Raw genomic sequence first — 20,322 nt, forward strand, 5'->3', positions numbered from 1 at the left:
GGGGGGGGGATTTCCTTTTGGTACATTAACAATTGTAACCAAATGAATATTTTGGACGTGGAGCTATAAAGAAATGGCAGACAATGAATTTATACCAGACATATTATTGTAAAATGATTTTTTAGTTGCTGGTCAACAAGTCGTTGGATCTCAGGAGTGCTGGGCCACACATCAAGTCCAAAATTAAACAACCAGGTAAATCTTCAGTTAATTGCCTGGTTCTCAAAATGCATCTGCAAGCAACATGTAAGCGCCTACATAACCATTGCGCCACGCCCACCACATCCGCACACTACTCCCATGATATGATCTCCTAGACCAGGGGTGTCAAACTCATTTTTGTCGCGGGCCACATTGTAGTTACAGTTTCCCTTGGAGGGCCGTTATGAATTTTGGGAAACCATTTAAATGTTTAATCCCCTCCACATAATACATACACAGCGCACAACAAATTGATGAATAACTAGTTTTAAAATCAGAAGTCAAGAATAATGACTGTTATTGTGGATTACATATGACAATTTGAAATTTTGATTCAGACTTTAGCAAGCATCATGGAACTTGACATCCGTGATTTGCTTTCACGGGCCGCATAAAATGATGTGGCGGGCCAGAACTGGCCTCCGAGCCTTGACTTTGACACCTGTGTCCTAGACTCAATGACAATAGGCTTTCTACTACAGTTGTCGGGTTATACTTTGTATTTGTATTTGGTGATGTAGCAGTGTATCAGGGGTTTAAGAATACTGCATCACAGATATCAAGGTTTTCCCCTAGGTGTAGTGGGGTGGCCACCGATTAGCTCCGCCCCTGCACTTATCCTCAGTTAGGTTAGAATACAGTACATTGGTTGGAAATCTCTTGTTTAGTGTATGTATTGCTGCCTTTGCGAGTAAAAATACTTTAGTTACCTTTTCAGGCGCTCAATTATTCAATAATTCGTCACTGCGTGGGAAAACATTACTTTATGCAAACGGTGACGTTGCACATGACTTGAACAGAGAAACAACATGCTGCAACACGCTCAGTCTGATGGCCACGCGTGGAAGTGATCATCGCACTGGACACACGCGCACATGCCCGTGCCGCGCGCACCCGCACACACGGTGACGCGCACTCCTCTAGCGGAGTGTGAGCGGTGACGAGCCGCACAGAGTAGCTTTCCTCCAGACCTGCGTCAGACGCACGTCTACTTTGTGATTTTGTGTCGAGCGATACGTCTGACATTTCCTTAAATGTCGACGTAACTTTTGCACGGTTGAGCATTTTAGTGGACGGCTTTCTTGACTACTTAGCGCCGCAGGTAAGAGTTCATCTTCTTAACTTTTGAGAGAATAAGTAAACGTCTAATTTAACTTCTCATCTTCTTCCAGGAGTCCCCCTTGGAAGAAACTGGCCGCGGATTAGTACATTTCGACGCAGAGGCTCGACGAGACAAGGAGGGGAAGAACCCCCCCCCCCCCCCCCCCCCCTCCCCCAAGTGCGACTTTGCGTCTTTTCTCGCCTGCAATCGTCCCCAGAAATGGTGGGGCAGCTCCACTTGCAAGCGATGGATGAAAGTCTCAAAGGAAAGAACCGGGAAGGGCTGCTTGACAGCCCGGACTCGGGGCTGCCTCCCAGCCCCAGTCCGCCCTTCTGCTCCCTCTCTCCCACTCTCATCGAGCCGCGCTCCGGCAGCTGCACGACACCCGTGGAGATCAAGCAGCAAGCGGCCTGGAAGAAGGACGCCAATCGGGAGGGCAAACTGGTAAGATACAGCCATCATCATCTGCTTATAGTAGCGCGGAGCCGTCACGGCAAGCAAGGCATCCTCTGACCTACATTTCCAACTTAATTGTTCCATGAAATTGTGGTCATTTATTCCCAACTGTCTTCAATTCGTATTTTTTTTTTCTTGGGTGCACTGTTTCCAGTAGCTACATGCATGTGGCTCATTTATGGAGAGAATCATACATACATACATATGGGTGAAAGTACAGTCCAGGTGTATGACTTGAGAGACCAAAAATAAACTAGTTCAAAACCAGGTAAAAATTATATACTGTATGCTTTAAATCAAGCCTTCCTGCAGTGTGCTATGAATAAATAGAGTTCACTTAGCCCTTTGTTTGCAAGAGATTGTTGTATGACGTGGTCAACTCCATTGTTTGATAGTGGAGCACTCGGTACTCGAGCACTCAAGTAAGACAAATCTTTTCATTTCAAATATATTAACACTTGAAGAGATTCAGTACCTTCATACAAAGATATTCAGTTGAAAAACTGGTTCAAACTACTAATTGTATGTAGAAAATTAAGCGGGCATGTTCACCTTGTTAGTTTTGAGGTATGATAGACACCATAGATCAGCATTCGTAACGCCAACAGTTGACATGCATGCTTTTCAATTCTGTGTACTCATGATGAGGGATACAACAAGAAAATAATATGTGCAAGTAGCGTGAAATAATGTATCGATTTATTGCATCACTAATAAAACTGAACCCCACACTCTACACATCTTGCTTTTATGTCATAAATTTTTTTTAAAAAGACTTCTTTAAAAAAAATGTAGCGTCGGATTCTTTATGGAACAATTGAACTTAATATATTTGTTCTGGTGTAAAGTATACATTGCATTATAGTAGTAAATCATGGGAGCCCCCTCATGGACACATAAGGAAACAAAACTTTTTTTCTGGCAACCTATTATCTCACTATGGACAGCACTGGACTTGATTAAAGGGCACTTATTGCTTTGACATTCTGTCATTTTATTGGTAACAACTGTTTTCGCAAGTGATATTTGTGATACCCATTTTAAGGGTATAAGAGCACTTAATTAAATGCGTCTGTTGGCATGTCATGAAGAGGAAGCGGCCGCGATGGCTACTTTACAACACTCAAAATACATTCACACACAAGCAACATTTGATTATTGATTTTATCTCTGCAGTGTGTTTGTAATATTGTCAACTGTGTAACCCGGCGATTGATTGTAAAGCGAAGAAAATATTGACTCTCAAAGTGGGACAGCGTTTGAACATCCAGTTGGATCATACTTTCAAACTACCTTCCAAATATGTATATATTTGTCCAATCAGATTTCAGGATCTATGTGCTGCCATGTTAGTCCAGTGTGCCCAGGGCCTTCAGAATCAAGAGTGCTGGCCAATGAAACAAACTATATAAGCGACAAGGAGCACTCAGATACATTTCCAATTTGCGCACGCCGGCCCTTGATTAAATTAGCATTTTAGCATCATCTGGTTGGTCAGTCAGAGCAAAACGTATCGTATTACATCCATCCATTATCCGAACCGCTTGTCCTGATGAGGGTTGCAGGTGTGCTGTGGCCAACCCAGCTGTCTTTGGGCAGTAAAAGGGGTACACCCTGAACTGGTACACTGCGATTTATATAGTATTGATGGCTTGTATAATTGCGTGGATGAGATTATGTGAAATCATCGTCCATAATGTGACCATCTTTGATTGTCCAGTCAGAAACAGATCTGGAAGCTCTCTCCCCCTGACACGTCCCCCCCTTCTCCTCATGTTGAAGATGCCAGTGGCTCAGGAATCCTTCGAAGTTAAATGCCTGCATGACTTACTGCATCTGACTTTACTGGTTTTATGGGGGATCCAAAGTGGGACTCAGTAACCCCCCACAGTTTCATAACGTGCTGTATCAGTTACAGAAAGTGTAGCCATTGTTGCCTCCTGTCTTTTGGTGGCCACAAGCAAGACTTGCTGGCAATTGGTCAGGTCTGGCTTTGTCAGTTTGGCTCCCAGTCTTGGTGCATAAATCACTGTTGGTATATCAGAACATTTGCTTGCCCTACTGCAGAATGCCTGGGTTCAACTGTCACTCAGAAACAGTCATTTACTGTGAATTGTTTGTGGACTACACCCTGGACTGGTCACCAGTTATTCGGAGGGCACACAATGGCCACCTGTTGCCCGAAGCCAGCTGGGTACACGTGATATAGAAAATGGATGGATGTAATTGTGGGCGGAACATGGTTGACTGGTTAGCACGTCGGCCTCACAAGACGGAGGTGCTGGGTTCGATTCCGGCTGCGGCCTCCCTGTGTGGAGTTTGCATGTTTTCCCCATGCTTGTGTGGGTTTTCTCTGGTTCCTCCGGTTTCCTCCCACATTCCTAAAACATGCATGGCAGGCTGATTGAACACTCCAAATTGTCCCTCGTGTGAGCGTGGATGGTTGTTTGTTTCTGTATGCCCTGCGATTGGCTACCGGGTTCAGGGTGTCCCCCGCCTACTGTCCGAGGACAGCTGGGATAGGCTCCAGCACCCGCCGCGACCCTAGTGAGGATAAAGTGGTTTGGAAAATGAATGAATGAATGAAATACATAATGTTGGGTGTACAACTCGTGTCAACCAGATCAACAAAGCAACAACAGCATTTTATCAAAAGACCCAAGTGCCGACTGTCAAGTGTTAATCAGATTGATCCGATGGGGTTATATTTGCATTGTTTCTCTGGCTTGATATGCTGCACTGTATTAACCAGTATCATCATAAGTCCTCAATTATTTTTTATTAAAGGGGGGCGGACATTTCAGCACACACGCCAACAGTCGAGGTAATCAACAGCTAAGGATGATCTGCAAATTTGGAAATGTGGATCACATTTTCATAGACAGCAGCCCTGCTATGCGGTACAAGTGCTGACATACCCGAATTTTTATATCAATGCTATTCTGCAGACTGGTCTCCATCATGCTAGGCATTCCAGCGCAGCAGGAGGGGGTGTCCTTGGAGATGTGCCCGGCAGAGTGACAGTTTGGTGGCAGAACGTCAGTCTAAAATTCCGTCTGCTCAGACCACATTTAAATACTTGCGCAGCTGGTCCAGTGCGAGTTTGGAGTATTTGTTTGGGTCACAGGCAGACAGATTCTGAGCTCTGCGGACAAGTGAGGTGGATGGTAGATGTATTTCATTGATAAATACATGAACAGCAGTGGAATAGAAATAAGTCACTTCGATAGGCCATGATTGAAGTCGGCTGTGACCACTCCCACAGCGGCGCAGCTCTCCCTCACAGATCCGCCGACCTGCGCTCATCTGCAAAAATACCACCGTTGAGGCTAAGCTGTCTCTGCGCAGGGATATTCCATGCGCTGTGCCAGATTTATGCTGGTCACGAAAATTGAGTCTTGAGATGTTTTGCCTCGCGCAGCGCAGTGTTCTCTATTTATTACTTTGAACGTCTGTCATACAGCTGAGCGGTCTGGGTTCAAGCCTTCTTTGCTATTGGGTTTCTTCCAAGTAATCTGTTTTACTCATTAAAATATTATCCCAGCTGACTTTGTTCAAGAGGCGGTGTCACCAGCCAATCACGGTACACAGAACAAGCAAGTGCATTCACATCTAAAAACAATCTAGAGTCTACTTAATTTAAGATGCATGTTTTTGTGCATGTGGAAGGAAGATGGAGTACCTGGAGAAAACCCACACAACAGAGATTATGCAAACTCCAGAAGAAAATCTAGATTATGAATGTTCAGTTATTTCCGTTACTTCACCGCCCTCTGAATAGGGATCGTCACTCAGCATGGAAGGATTACTCGCTATGTACTCAATCATTTATTGAAGCACACAGCAGGTAATAAAAAAATACAACAAAAAATAATGTACCCATCTTCATGCATCACAATGTAAATAAGGTATATAATAGACATGAATACCTTCATTTTAACAATAATTTTATCAACCACAATATTAATCATGATTTTATCGCAACCTTTTGATTTTAGCATGATGCATTATTGTCATCATTATTTCCCGTAATACTTTATATGTAATTAAATTTATAATGTCAAGATTCGTAGTCTAAACATAACAAGAAACCATACAAGTGGAACCGAACAAAAGGACTACAAATCCCAGCGCTCAAACCCGAAGGCGTTGCACCGGTACTATTAACTCTCGCAGTAACGCAAAATTATTAGTCAAACTTTTCGGTGCAGCCGAGCAAACACGACATGAAAACACTGCAATAAAAAAGAACTAAGCATGGACACCACAGTAATTGCAAGACTAAACCTTCTACCTTTTGCCCACGGTTTTTTAAACTGCCGATTGCGAACAGCAAGCAATTGTGATTGCGATGCAGCAAACATAAACTGCCACGGACACAAGACAAAGCAGACAAACGAAGCAAGCAAACATGACCGAATCCCAAAAAACAATTGCACACATCTGCCAAAAGAAAAGCGGACACAAACATCGCTTACCATTGTGGCCATGCTGACGACGAAGTGAAGTGAGTGACGTTCCTCCTGAAACACACTGCGATGACGTTTTTTACGTCATTGAACGGTCACCTGTCAGTGGCAGCCCCGCCCCTCTTAAAGCCCCAGGTAAATGCAACAACGAATTTGCCCCCCCCACCCCCCCAACAAATTTTGAAATACATAGGAATGTGACGTTACACAATATATTAGATTTCCTGTCATAGTTGATTGATATTGAAACTTTATGGCGTAACTCGAGTAGCCCGTGGGCCTCTTCACAATGTCGATCATATGAAAATGTAAACACTGAGATTCATACAAAAAATAATAAGTGTGGCATTGATATTAATCTGCTGCCTAATTATTGAGTGAAAGTATTATCATGATTTTTGTCTTACATAAATAAAAATTATTCATGACACAATATCATGAAATTTAACTTGAGCAAATGCGTTATTTCACAAATGTGTATTAAACTGGAAGCGCTTCACATTAATCAGTAGCCAAGACGTAGCTCTCAGTTTCAAAATGGTGAGTGACCCTGCTGTGGTGTATTCATTTCACAACCGACATTGTGTGTGAGTGCACTGTCTCATCTCATGCCTTTCACAAAAGCATCTTATGGCATGGTATATTTTAAGTAAAGCAGCACTGATAAAGCTAAAGCTTTGACACAGTGCATCCCATTACTACTTCACTGAAGTGGTTCAACTGGTCTGGGTGCAAATTGAAGCTTCTCCAGCTAACTTAGCTTGGCATAGCTTGCCGCCTGTTTCTCTTATCAACACATTGCTTAAAAGTGATGGAGTGTGGATGAAAAATAAACGTCCAGTGCCAGCGCCCCATCGGCGCAGCCACTAACGGCTGCGAGGAGGGGCACTTGTAGCAAAACAGAAATGTTACTTGCAGAAACCTGCTTATCACTGTGGGACATTTTCCTCTACACCCCCCTACCGCCCTTTACCCCAAAACAACCCAGCATTCGTCAACTGGGGAATGTGCAGCTCAGGGAGTTTTCGATTAAGTAATCGATAGGATAATCGATTCAAAAAGGATTAGAGCAGCCGACTTGATAAGACCAATAATGTTATTGTGTATTGTTTTTGCCGCAAACCAGCCCAACATTCTAATCCCCCTTTTTTTTCTTGTGTGAGACACAGCCCGACATATTTGATCAAAAATCATTTCCAGGTCACTCCCAGTATCTGAAAGTCTGAAGAACATGTCTGTGCAGGTTGAAGTGGCCTTTGAAAGGTCTAATGGAGGCCTCAGAAATGCTGTTCTACATCCTGGGAGTGTTTTGACATGAGCCTGAGATACGCCCCACACACAGAGATCCACTAATCCTCTGGAGGTTCAAACTTGTTGAATGTCTCTGCTTTGTGGTTTCCATTTTTAAGCGGATTCCTGCTCATTTCTTGTCTCCACTTTAAAAGTGTGGACAGAATGAAAGTTTTCAGTTTTTTCAGAAAACATTCCCTTCTATCAGGGCCCAAGTGCATGTCTTGCAGCACAATGAGGGGGAGCCTTATGTACACGAGTGCCCATGTCCCCCCACCCCCTTTCCAAATCTATTTTGGAGTTGTTTTTGTATGCCACCTAAGAACAATTGGCAAGCTCTATTTTAAGGCGCGGGGGCTTGTTAGAGGCTGTTGCATAAGCGTTTGATGACCCCTCATTTCTAAATGCAACACAGCTAAAATGCTCAGACAGCCTGTCTGTCTGTCTGTCTGCCTGCACACCACTGACAGGGCTGCGACATGCGTGTGTCCCTGCTGATGTCCACACAAATGTCTCAAGGCTGCAGGTGGGAAATGTTTGAGTTGGCTTTTCGACTCGGCAGCTCGCCGTTGTTCTTTGGACACTGCGGCTTTGTCAGCAGCACGCTGTTTTCCTGGGCATGAATGTGCTTCTTCCAAGATGGCTTGATCCTTTGTGTGCATACTGGGGCTTCTTCCTGGAGGCCTCCTAACCTCCAGTCAAGTGTTTACTTTGCACAAAATGGAGAGCACACACACAGTAGTACAGTGAAGCCCCCATTTATCGAAGAGAATATGTTCCAGACCCACCCGCCATTGGGGAAATTCTGCCAGATAGAGACCATGTCAAAATAACTTGGTAGTTTTATCCCTCCCACATGTTTTAAACACATTCAAATGTACTCAAGCACAGGTTCAGGTATTCCTTTGGGCCTATTCTCACTCACAAACTGTCAAGAAATAGGAGACAATCACAGGACGATACTGTAACACTCCCAAGTTATCCAAATAGGAAGCAAAGGAAATTCACTTGAAGCTGTTCATTTTTCACTCCCATTTGAAGTTTACTGTAACACTGATGCAAAAGCATCTTAAACATCACTCATTTGAAAACTAAAATGTTCAAACAAACAATTATAATTTCCAAGAACCTTAATGGTAACATCTCATGCAGAATGCCATAGATGTGCTAACAGAAATTAGCATAGTTGTTCCGGTAATTTTCACCTTAAATGGATTCCTATTTTTTTACAACTTTTAGCAGCATTGCACAGAGTACACAATATTACACACCGGCATGTGTTCTCTCTGCTCTGTGGAAGCACTGTTACGAATGATTGTGGACCTTCTCTGCCTCTTCTTGCGGTCAATTATGCTGTGTCTCTTCTGGTCACGGTTAATCTCTGGCCGCCTCCGCATCTAGGGCAAGATTTTGATACCTTTGAGTTTTCTGCCATTTTCACATCAGAGGAACTAAACGGCATGGCTGAGAAGTCGTTGTTTATCATACCATCCACAGTCACAGTGTGCCAATATTGTATACACACACTCATAATACAATCAAACAAACTTAATGACAAAGTAATATTTAGAATTGTGAATAATTCGTCTATGCTCACAGCACTAAAACATCCTGGGTGCATCCCTTCATTAGACCTCAGTGCTACTTGACATGTGGCACAACTACACGAAAGCCACACAACTTGAAATTCAGACGTGTATCCTGAAAAAACATTCACATGTCATCATCATTTAAAAATCTGCGATGTAGTGGATGTGTGAACATTGTACCTCAACAAAGTAGAGGATCCGCTGCAGCTGTAATGATGATGATGGTTCAGTCGTTAAAATTCAAAGAAGTGTCCACATGAACATGGAACACAGCTGCTGGTTCCAAACATTCAGATCGCAGAGGAAAGACGAGCCTGATGCACTGATCTGCCGTGCCCTTGGCCTCTTCTCGCCCATTCCCCGTCCTGGCATGTGCGCTTAAGTGTGTCCAAGCCGCAGCATGTGACCGGCTCCCACTGTAATGTGAGAGGAGCGCGGGAGCCGGGGCCCGGGCAACCGCTCGCTTCACATGGTCCGACCGGGTTCGCATGCAAAGGCGGCCATCGATCACAAGTTTGGCTGCAGCATCTGGAACGGCGCAGTTTGCAAGTGGATTCGAAAAACGGTCCATATTTGACAGAGTTCAAGCGGTACAGATTGTGGCACACTCATTTGAGCAGATTGCCTCTTTCCTGGCTGACAAGCATCTGCACAAAGTGAGAAGCTACAAGTCCATGCATATATATATACAGTATATATATATATCAAAACAAAAAAAAAATAATTATATATATATATATATATATATATATATATATATATATTTGAGAGCCATCTCTTGCAAAGGTCACCTGTGGGAAATATATGCAAGGATAGACCATATAAGGATTGAAAGCGAAATATTTTTGAGCAAGTGCATTATTTCAAACTGAGCTTGGGTACCAGATAAAATAAGGAATGCTGTTAATTAAAACAGATCATTGACAAAAATCATCACAGCAACAACTCGATGACAAAGATAAATGATTGTTTCAAATTCCTCCCGCATTTTTTTTTTCCCTCTCCCTACCCAGCGTTTTTTCCTTTCTGAATTCTGATTGTAATTTCCCCATTGCGGGACAAATAAAGGATATCTTATCTTATCTTATTCGCTCACATCCTACTGCGCACCAAGCGGCCACCTGTTTTCTGTTTTTCTCCAGTTCCTGTCCTTTGGTTGACTTTCTAAATCACGCTTGTTTGGCATACTTACCTACCATAATATCTACCGTTTTGGTGGCTTTTAGGAGGATGATATTTGGAGCTTTGTGGTTTCCATTTTAGCGTCGGACAAGTGTTTTTGAAAGGTAACAGTGGTTCGCAATATTCATTGAAAAGAAAACGAAAAAGAATATGTGGAATACAATAGAGCCCAGATTTATGCATACTCTGGCAAAATTTGGAGTTTAAAGTGAACATTTTTATTTGGTATATGGTGATCTTTTAGCACCTAAAGACTCATTCATTTGTCATTATTTATTTTTACAAAATGCTCTATTTTCAAAAGTATTAGTAGTGAAACGATTTTTTCGCTACATGCATATCCAATGTTCTAATGATTAGTTGATCATAAAGCTATTCTGATCATTATTAACTTCATAATTGTCCAAGATCAGGCAGAGTTGAATACAAAAAAATAAAATAAAATAAAAAGCCCACTAAATCGAAACCCCTGCACCGTGAGGCGAACGTGCTAACCAGTTGATTTCCGTTTTGGAATATTTCCAAAATTCCTCATCTTAGCTTCCCATGGAAATTTGCTGGAGAAGTTCCACCCCTTTCCAACTCTAATGAAACATTAACATGGTGGGTACTTCAGTGGTTTTAATTCAGGTTTTTGTTGGCTCTGCTCAAGCACCCAAGCATGCTGAACTCTTTGTTTAACGACATGTTAGCAGCACTCGGATCCGCACAGAAGGCTTCCTGGTTGTGATACCGAATCTTTCCTCTTCCCAGCTGCCTTACCTGCTGCTCAACAACACAGGAACAGACCCCAGGACTCGCATGTATCCTGTCTTCTATGGGGAGAGCATCGAGGTTGACCCAAAGCCAGAGAAACAAGTCAAGTAAGCAGCGTATACCTGAAAAGATGACATATGTCATAAACTTCCCGTACTCAAGCGTAGCGTCTCTTGCAGGTGCACTTCAGCGGTCCGGTACGATTCGGACAAGCATTACCAAGACCAAGTGTACTGCGTCCCCGTCCCCACGGTGACTTCGTACAGCGAAACGGTGGTGGCGGTGCCCAACTGCACCTGGAGGAGCTACAAATCCCAAGTGTACCTGGAGCCGCGGCAGAAGCCCATCAACTACCAGAGCACCACCATCGTGTACCCCAAACACGCCAAGAACATTTACCGCACCACGCTCACCTACAAGGCCGCGGCTGCACGTCGCTGGTTCGTCTCCAGAGTGCGGCTGGAGTCCAGCGACGATTCAAGTCCCTGTATCATCTACACAGAGGACTTGTAGGCCCGCACATAAGCTAGTTGGGTTTTTTTTTTTTTTTTTTTAGGACTTGAGGACAACAGATTAGAGGGGCAACACAAGATAACGGAAAGCTCCACCCTATTTTTTTGTTCATCTCGTCTCACCCCGGAGGAAATCTTTCAACTTTGTACTGGCGCCCTTTTTAAAAAGGCTCCCGTTGTACCTCATTGGCTTGATGTCTTACTATCTAAAGAAAACTAGAGCTGACAAAAAAAACAAACCTGCACTCCTGCAGGATGGACCTCAGTGAAAAGAATCATTCGAGAGTGGAGAAAAATTTCACAACGAAGAGCTGAGGATTGAATCATGCAAGATGGTGCAGCCTTTCAAATTACAGCTCCATTGCACTTGTTCCTGGATATGAAAAGCATCGTGTGTGTGTGTGTGTGTGTGTGAACTATTGGACCAAAGTCAGTCAACAGCCACACAAGCTGCACATGGGTTTACCACACCATTTCCTCACTGTATTTATAGCTGACTCAATTGTACCAGGGCAACCTATTTATTCACTTCCAATTATACACTGGAGTATTAGTGCCACAATGCAAAAGTAAAAAAAAAAAAACCACACAACACGACGATCCCACTAGAATAAACTATTTTTCACAACACCCTTGTGAGCATTTAAATGAGTCTGAGAAGCACAGTGACTGAAATCTCTTATTGAGATGGATTGATGAGCTATGGGGTGTTTTCAAGAACTTTCATATTACTTATCCATGATTGTATGGCGGGTCTGTTGAGAGAAACTGGTTGCCGTTTGTGTTGAACCTTCAATTTGATTTTATTGCCATAACAGCGTGGTCTGATATTCCTTTGTACATTAAGCTAGCTTCAGGAAATGACACATTTAGAGAGCTTTAACAAATGTGTTTTTTGTTCGAATGATGAAGGTAAACTGAAAGTGAGATCGGGTTGGACTGCGGGTGGACACAAATGTTTGTGGCATGTTGTCGACAAATCTTTTCATAGTTTCAACCATGGTGAATAGCCTCATTTGATGCATATGGGTAATGTTGACAAAATAATTTTTTTTCCTCTTCTAATTTGCTAGCAGACCAATTCACTTAGAGCTTGATTCACGAAAATTTTCTCGTGCAAAAAAATGGGTGCAGACTTGACTGCTAATGCGATGGGTCATCTGCCAAACGGGCAAAATTGACACCGTTTATTTTGTACACTGTGGAAGAAGTACATGAAAATAGATGCGTTTATTATGCTGCAATGTGAGACTGTATTAAATCTGAGATGATTTGTGATGGCTGAGTTTGCATCTAGCTACCACCTGAAAGGCAGGTGCAAATCTGTGCGTGCAGCATTGCTAGCGTAGAACAGAATAGGTAGCAGGTGGAACTTCTAGGAGCAAAAAGTGACATTGAGAAAAGCAATTCTGGAGCTTGTGAATGATTTATGGCCTGAGTGGAGTCACAGCAAAGAGTTGTGCCACACCACTCGGACGAAACTCTTTGTGCCTGCACATTGACAGCTGATGCTGGCCTCTCCTAGTTTTTCCAGTTTGCTGTCCTAAATTTGAAATGTTATGTAGGACGGACAGATGCATGGAATTCACAGCGCGTGCGATCAGTTGGAGTAAGTGGACATGCAATTTTTTGGCCGGCTAATTGGGATTTTCATAAATCGGGCTCCAAAGGGCAAAGCCAACAATTCATAGTCAAGAGCTTTCAACACATCTCATATTGTGGATCTGCAAGTCAAAACCACTTGACTGAAATTGGATTTGTTGGCAATCACTGGGTGGAAGAGATTGAAATCAGCTAATGTTCTATTTCATTTTACAAATGTGTACACAACTGAGTTTTAGACCTCGATCTGTCAGTTTAGCTGCGTGAAAAAAAAAAAAAGCCTGCAGGTGTGTGGAAGCCGTACGAGTGGTGCATGCCACGATTAACCGAGGGAACAGTATGTTGCGATCAAAGAGATGGCAGTTTCATCAGTTACCCTGACTCCCATATGGAGCTGCGGAAATGAGTGCAAAGAATTTGAAGGAGCGGTCAGGTGTCGATGGTCAGTGAAGTGTCAGAATGATGAGAAGAGCTGGTTAGATGTGAACTTGTCAAGTATTTTGTTGCTTTCATGTGAGTTCAAGTCTGTGTTTTCCCAACACTTGAGTTTGTTATTAATGTAAAATAGTTTCCTGATGTATATGTGGACTTGAGGCACTTCATAATTCTCTTTATATTTTTGTACGTCAGCTGTTGTTTCTGTTCTGATCTAATTTAAAGATGTATATTGTCATCGAAATAATAAAAAAAATATCAATACTTTGGACTAAGGGTCATTTACTTTGGGATTTTGGAAAAATCAATATTTAACTGGCAACACAACATACGGAATTTCTTTCCAGACTGCTCTGCAGTTATGCACTTTGTCATAAATACAAATTGAAAGAATTGAACGTGTGCTCATCAACATGGTGAGATTCCCATTTTTTAAAATGACAAGTAATTGAAAAGTGGGGGCGTGCAAAATTATTCATCCCTTTTCTCTTATTACAGCCACCTGTGTACAGGAATTCCCTGATAATTTCTGAATTATCCAATGCTGACCTCAATGACTAATCATGATCAAAAGAGTCCACCTGTGTGTAACCGGTAATTTAGTCTCAGTATAAATGCGCCTGGCTCCAGAATGGTCTCAAGAGGTCTGTCAAAAGAAAATTGGGAGCAAACAGCATCATGAAGACCAAGGACCGCACACGATAGAGTTGGGAGACGTTTAAAGCAGGATTAGGATATTAAAGGAGAAAAAAAAACCAACAACTTGCCAAGCAATGTTCGATTGATCATACTGAAATGCAGAGAGTACCAGACCACTACAAACCTCACAAGACCGCTATCCCTCTGAAATTTCAGCCCAAACAAGGAGAGCACTGATCAGAGTTGCCCGTGATCACTCTGGATGAACTGCAGAGATCCCGAGATAAAGTGGGGAATCTGTACAACGGAAAACTATGAGTCGCACGCGCAACAAATCTGGTGTTTATGGAAGACTGACAAGAAAAATGATATTTTTCCAATAAAACCACAAATGTTGACAGGTAAAAGTAACACTGCACATCGCTTTGGAAACACCAGCCCTACTGTCAAACATGTTGGTGGCATCGTCATCTGCGGCTGCTTTGCTTCAGAAGGGACAGGGAAGATGGATGGAGACAATTACAGGGCCATTTTGGAAGAAAACCTGCAAAACACCTGAAGCTGGGATGGACATTTACCTTCCAACAAGACAAAGATTCGAAATACTAAAGCAACCTCTACAATGGAATGGTTCAAAACGAAACATATCCAGGTGTTGTTAGAATGGCCAAGTCAAAGTCCAGATCTGAATCAAATTGAGAATTTGTGCCAAAATCTCAACACTGGTGCTCACAAACACTTTCCATCTAACTTGAGCTGGAGCTGTTTTGCAAGGAAGAATGGGCATGGTCTCTATATGTGCACAAGTTAAGCCAAAAGATGTGTTTATAATGGCCTGATTAATTTTGCATGCCACAATTCTATTTTAAAAAAAAGTTGAAAATATCACATGAATTTTGTTCTACTTCATGATTGTTTCCCACTTGGTGTTGATTCTTCTCTCTCACACACACACTTTTACAAGTTTTTACTTTGTTTGACGCCTGAAATGTGGCAAAAGGTATAAAATGTCAAGAGAGGTGGTTGGGGGGGGGGGGGGGGGGTGGACACATGCAAAGCACTATATAGTTTTGGGAGAGGCAGTCTGTTCGTCTCGGTTGAAAAGAACTTGAAAGCCCGAACCTCAATCACAATTAGTATGAGCCAGGACATGTTAGCCAGGCCTAACATTTTGCACACTGTGTCCCAAGGGTAGAATCTCTTGGGAGTTTCAAACAATCACCTGCCAGTGACAAGGTCGAAACATGCAAATGTAGACTTATGACCCCACCTACTGGCACATGAACGTCAATTGCAGCACGACTGTCCACTTCACACTTTCTGATAATAAAGTCATTCCGAGACCGAATGGCAATAAGCTTTTTATTTAAACATTAAGGCAGTGTCTTATTTGTTTTCCATTTGTACACTGCTATCCACAAAGCTTGCTGGTGGGCATGTAGAATTTATCCATGTGTTTTTTTGTTGTTGGTTTTTTTTTTGTAATAACAACCTAGAAGCAAGCCACATAAATATTTACATCTATTTAGTTTTATATACAATCCTTGCTATTATACAGTGGGATATAATTACATAAAAAACGTTATAAACAAAATGTTTGAACAATGTTATAATTTCCCCATAGCCCCCGGCCCTCCCTCGCTCCCTCCAGGGACCACATCAGGTATTTTGAGATGTAAGGAGACGGTGGGTGGACAAAACTGTGTGAGCAAAGGCAAAATGACGCATGTTAAAATTCAATTTAGTACTGTATATGCTCTAAAATCAATGGATTAGTCTGTCATCTGTTTAAAGCAACAGCTAGATATGGCTTAGTCTGTTTATGGTCACATTCTTAAACTTGAATCGATGGATTCCTGACAAAAACGCGGAGGGAGATATACTGTACAACATCTGGCGAAATGACATAAAGTCCACTTGTCTTCGCCTGGGGACAAAACACTCCAATTCCACCTAGGAGATGGCTGAGATGAGCATTGTGCAGACGTGACATGCTTCAGCATCCACAGGCAGGATGGAGGAGGGAGAGGAGGTAGTCCTAGAACAGTCAACACGTGGACGTCGCTGTGCTCAAATAAACTACAAGATTGAGGAAACTCCGGACTCGCAGATGATGGCATCCAATATTGGACACTTGACACAGAGTGGATCAACTTGACACTTTTTTTGTTCGTTCGTTTTTAAATCCTTTCCCATTATTTCTCTTGAACCCGACCAAATGCAGGCGCAGTGAAGTAGACTGTCACAAGTTGCCGCCAGGGGAAAAACATTGAATGCAGGACTGATTGCTTCTGTGTGTGGTTTCAAAGCTCGGCGGGTCTCATGTGTCACTGACAGACACATGAGACAAAGACAAAGACATTTCATTTGCTTCTCTGTTAGTACAATTTCCAGCATGGACAATAGGACCCCTGGCAAGGGAAGGGGCAAAAACCAAAAAAAAAACAAACAATTGTGCGTCACTTGGTAACTTCAGTACTGTGCGTGTATAATAAATGGCACTTACCACTAAGAATATATTATAATGTACAAAAGACGAGAAGCTAAGGGTCTTCTTCTATGCAGTACACGGTTAATGGTCAAACTGTCACAAAAGCTCCAAGATGAGATTCTGGCAGGTCAGCTGAAGACGATGCAAAGGACTGAGGTACGCCTTGTCAATGTGAAGGCCCAGCTCGACTTCTCCTTCACTCACGTGATTGTCGCTTGTGTTATTTGAAATGACTGGTGGTGAGTTCGACAGGACGGGGAGACATTCCACCACAGGCTGCCATGGTATTCTCAGGTCCATTTTGTCACCGGATTCTCCACTATGCCCTCTGGACAGGCCGACAACTAAGTGCTTAATATCCCAAAAAACAGTTCAATCAACACGGATGCGGTTAATATAAAAACAGCGAGAAAGTGTCCATTGTCTGAGTGCCATCATGTGGCTAATTGTCTCACGGGACACCTGACAGCAGCAGGCCTCAGCTCTTCCTCTGGACCCTCGCCAATGCATGATGACATCAGCAACAGACAGCATGTTTACCCTGTAAACCAATGATATGACCCTCCTGTGCTCAAATCCCTTCCCACCCTAAAAGCATTTGTCACTGCAGATCAAGAACCACACATACAGTATAACGATAGAACGTTCACCATTAAAACATACTTTGTGTTTGCGATCGCTTTCCAACCAGAAGGCTGCATTGAGTGACTTAAAAGAAGAAACAAGAAAAAAAGAAAAACGTTTTGTCCCATCACTTGCATGCACTTGTGCATTTGCAGCAGTGTAGACACCGTAAATAAATGTAAGATGGGTCTCTTGCTAGATGGACTGCTGCGCTTAAGGCAGGCGCAGCAGCCACCGCACTTGGGAACCAACCGAAGTCGTCAAGAATCCCATCCATCAAAGAAAGCGTAAGCACTTGAGTGCGATGAAGGTTGACGCGCCCAAATTGATAAGGCCAGTGAGGAGATGCCAACACGGTGTGAAAAAAGGGAGAAGTTGTTCAGATCTTCCTGGAGTGAGCATGTGGACCGGAGAAGGAAATGCAGAGTGGAATGGTGCGGGATGTTTCGATGATGTGCACCTGCGTGTATGGTGGCATTGTGGCTCACTCGCTGTCAGACAGGGACTCGTACTGAGACATGAGTAGCGGCTTGGGCTCCTCCTCCCAGGTGCGGCCCTGTCCCTGACCGGGCACGTGGCCGACTGGCTGCCCGGACGAAGGGGAGGGAACTGAAACAGTCCCGCTGGGGAAACGCATGATCAACGGGTTGCACGGGAAGGGAGTTGGCGTTGAACCTGAAAGAAGCACAAGAGGGTTTGTTGGACAATCTACAGTGAGCCCAAAATGTTTTTGTCACTTGGCATTTGTGAATTCACCTAATTGCAAATTTATTGTATTTTTATCTTCCTGTTTTTTGTTGCTGTTTTGTGCTCATGCTGAAATATTAAACGTATGACTTCGGCACTGTCTTGTGGTATTGTGAGACCAAGGAACTACATTGCAGTGAATTGAGGACTTTCGCTGAGATAAAAGTTGTACTTTGCCACCATTTTTATGGCATCTCTAGACAATTCTAATCATTTTTGGAGGGGCATCAATTACCTGTGGAGGAAGGTCTATCCTCCCAGACTCGGTTGGTCAGTGGTGTTCTTCTGTTACAATCTCCTTCTGAGTGAACTGAGGACACTGACGATGGCCTTTCACCCCCTGACAGGCCGGGTCCCGGGGACTTGGCCTTGCGCCCATTAGAACGACCACTGGCCTTTGAGGACTTCCCACCACCTACAAAAAGACGACGGAGCTTGAACCCTCGACAGCATTTCAAGCCATACCAGATGCCGCTAAGCTTTAGCACACTTATTTTGCATGGGGGGTGTTCTCCGGTGACCCGTTTCAGGTTCTGACGCTTATTCCAAAAACATGCACTTTGGGTTAATTGCAGATTGTCCATCAGTATGAATAAAAGTGTGAATGGTTGCTTGTCTATATGCTTTGTGATGCTGTGGCGACCAGTCCCGCTCTACCTAGCCCGGGGGTCGGCAACACGCGGCTCCAGAGCCGCATGCGGATCTTAAGCGACATGTAGTGGCTCCCTGGAGCTTTATAAAAATGTTTGAAAATGGAAAAAGATTTTGATAGTAGGCTAATGTAGCTCAAATAGATATAGATACATGTTGCAGCTCCAAAAAAGGAGAGCTGTGGTGTTGATTTTTTTAAAAGGTACACTTTATTTATGCTTTTAACAGTCTCGACAAACGCAGACACGTCTGCGTCCGACTCCGTGCCTTCTCTTTTCTCGTTCGACTCGAGAGACGTTCAAATACAGCCTCCGAAAAACGGAAATTAATGATCACTTCACTGACACTAAGAAAAGCGAAAATAATGCACCAAAACAAAAAAAATCAAGTGAGGAAATTACAAAATAAATTCTATGGAGGCGTTTGTGAACACACAACAGAGGAATGAATAACAAACAATTCTGAGACAGTCCAGTCTCCTACATCTGCATGTGTTACATTCATTGTAAGTTTTATAGAAGGCTTTTATTTTTTTGCAGCTGCAGACATATTTGGATTTTTTTAGTCCTTTATGGCTCTTTCAATATTTTGGGTTGCCGACCCCTGACCTAGCCTTTTGCCTCTTGACGTGTTGCTTAGTATGAAATGAAGCAAAGTATTATTCGCTTTTTGTGTGTGTGTGTGTTTAATACAACTTTTGTGGTGCGCGGGCAGGGCAGTCTGCTTGGTCAGTGCTATGCCCCAAAAAATTCGTAGATGAACGCATTTGCCATCAAACCACGTCAAGTCTACTGTAACTTTTTCTCTGTGTACTGTACTCAGATATCTAACAACAACAACCCTCCCTTATAATTTTTGTCTTGCTCTATGGCGAAAGCACAACACAAAGACATCGCCAAATACCATGCTATGTATAGTGTAAACACAGTAGCGCCACTGCTGCGGATTTATACACACTACCAGCAACATTTTTTTTCTTCCAAACTGAAGGGAACATCGCTCTGTCAGGGCAATAATGTAGTCGATACTGCAAATTTTAAGGCTCATTTAATGAAAACTTTAAGATGCCATTGCCTGCCAATCAGTTGATGGGTTTTCAACATGTGCCCTTCTCTCCCCCGGTATGCATCTTAAGTGAGTTTTCGCTTTGGACAATGTATAAGACATACTGATGTTTGAGATGATGCTAACCGCATCTTGTACATTCTAAACCGTAAACTTGTTCGGATCGCTGACCGTGTTAGCAGGTTTTGATGTGGTTTGTACATGTTTGGAGAAACTCATCACCTTGTGAGAAACTGTCATCAGTTCGTCCATCAGTTCCGCTCAGAGAGACAGGCAGAGCCGACGTGAGTGGGTTAGCAGCACTTGCTGGGGAGCGTTCCTCAGGCTGATCATTGTATTTTCCCATGAGCGCCTTTCTTATAATGGCCTCTAGACCTATGGAGCTGCCAGGTGTCTCTGGAGTTGGGTGGCTGCGGACACTCACAGATCCTGTTCAAGGGAGGGAATGGACCATTCAAAATGTGTGTGTGTGGGGGGTGGGGGGGGGGGGTTGTTTTTTTAAATCAAATCA

At 43.1% G+C, this 20,322-nt stretch overlaps 2 protein-coding genes across 4 annotated transcripts in view; one reads left to right on the plus strand and one right to left on the minus strand.

Annotated features, from left to right (window-relative positions):
* Positions 1-1,464: 1,464 nt before the first annotated feature.
* rflna (refilin A) lies at positions 1,465-13,863 on the plus strand. Its single transcript, XM_086112367.1, has 3 exons — positions 1,465-1,747; positions 11,043-11,152; positions 11,225-13,863. Exons 1-3 carry the CDS (start codon positions 1,523-1,525, stop codon positions 11,556-11,558), a joined length of 669 nt encoding a protein of 222 aa, XP_085968493.1. The 5' UTR covers positions 1,465-1,522; the 3' UTR covers positions 11,559-13,863.
* Positions 13,864-15,581: 1,718 nt separating this feature from the next.
* ncor2 (nuclear receptor corepressor 2) overlaps positions 15,582-20,322 on the minus strand; it is an 80,125-nt gene continuing 75,384 nt past the window's right edge. For all 3 annotated transcript variants that reach the window (XM_086110589.1, XM_086110588.1, XM_086110590.1), the window contains exons 44-46: positions 20,034-20,240; positions 18,331-18,510; positions 15,582-18,023 (exon numbers count right to left, since the gene is read on the minus strand). In XM_086110589.1, coding sequence (XP_085966715.1) covers positions 17,833-18,023; positions 18,331-18,510; positions 20,034-20,240 — 578 coding nt within the window. In that variant the 3' untranslated portion in view covers positions 15,582-17,832. The remainder of the gene's footprint in view (positions 18,024-18,330; positions 18,511-20,033; positions 20,241-20,322) is intronic.

The sequence above is a fragment of the Hippocampus guttulatus genome, chromosome 5 (assembly GCF_054856545.1).
Source record: "Hippocampus guttulatus isolate MCC_2025c chromosome 5, RoL_Hgut_1.0, whole genome shotgun sequence".
NCBI lineage: Eukaryota > Metazoa > Chordata > Actinopteri > Syngnathiformes > Syngnathidae > Hippocampus > Hippocampus guttulatus.

Coding starts and splice junctions, on each gene's coding strand:
- rflna (XM_086112367.1), top strand. CDS start 1,523: ATGGTGGGGCAGCTCCACTTGCAAGCGATGGATGAAAGTCTCAAAGGA. Junction 1,748..11,042: donor CCAATCGGGAGGGCAAACTG/GTAAGATACAGC, acceptor TCCTCTTCCCAG/CTGCCTTACCTGCTGCTCAA. Junction 11,153..11,224: donor AAGCCAGAGAAACAAGTCAA/GTAAGCAGCGTA, acceptor CGTCTCTTGCAG/GTGCACTTCAGCGGTCCGGT.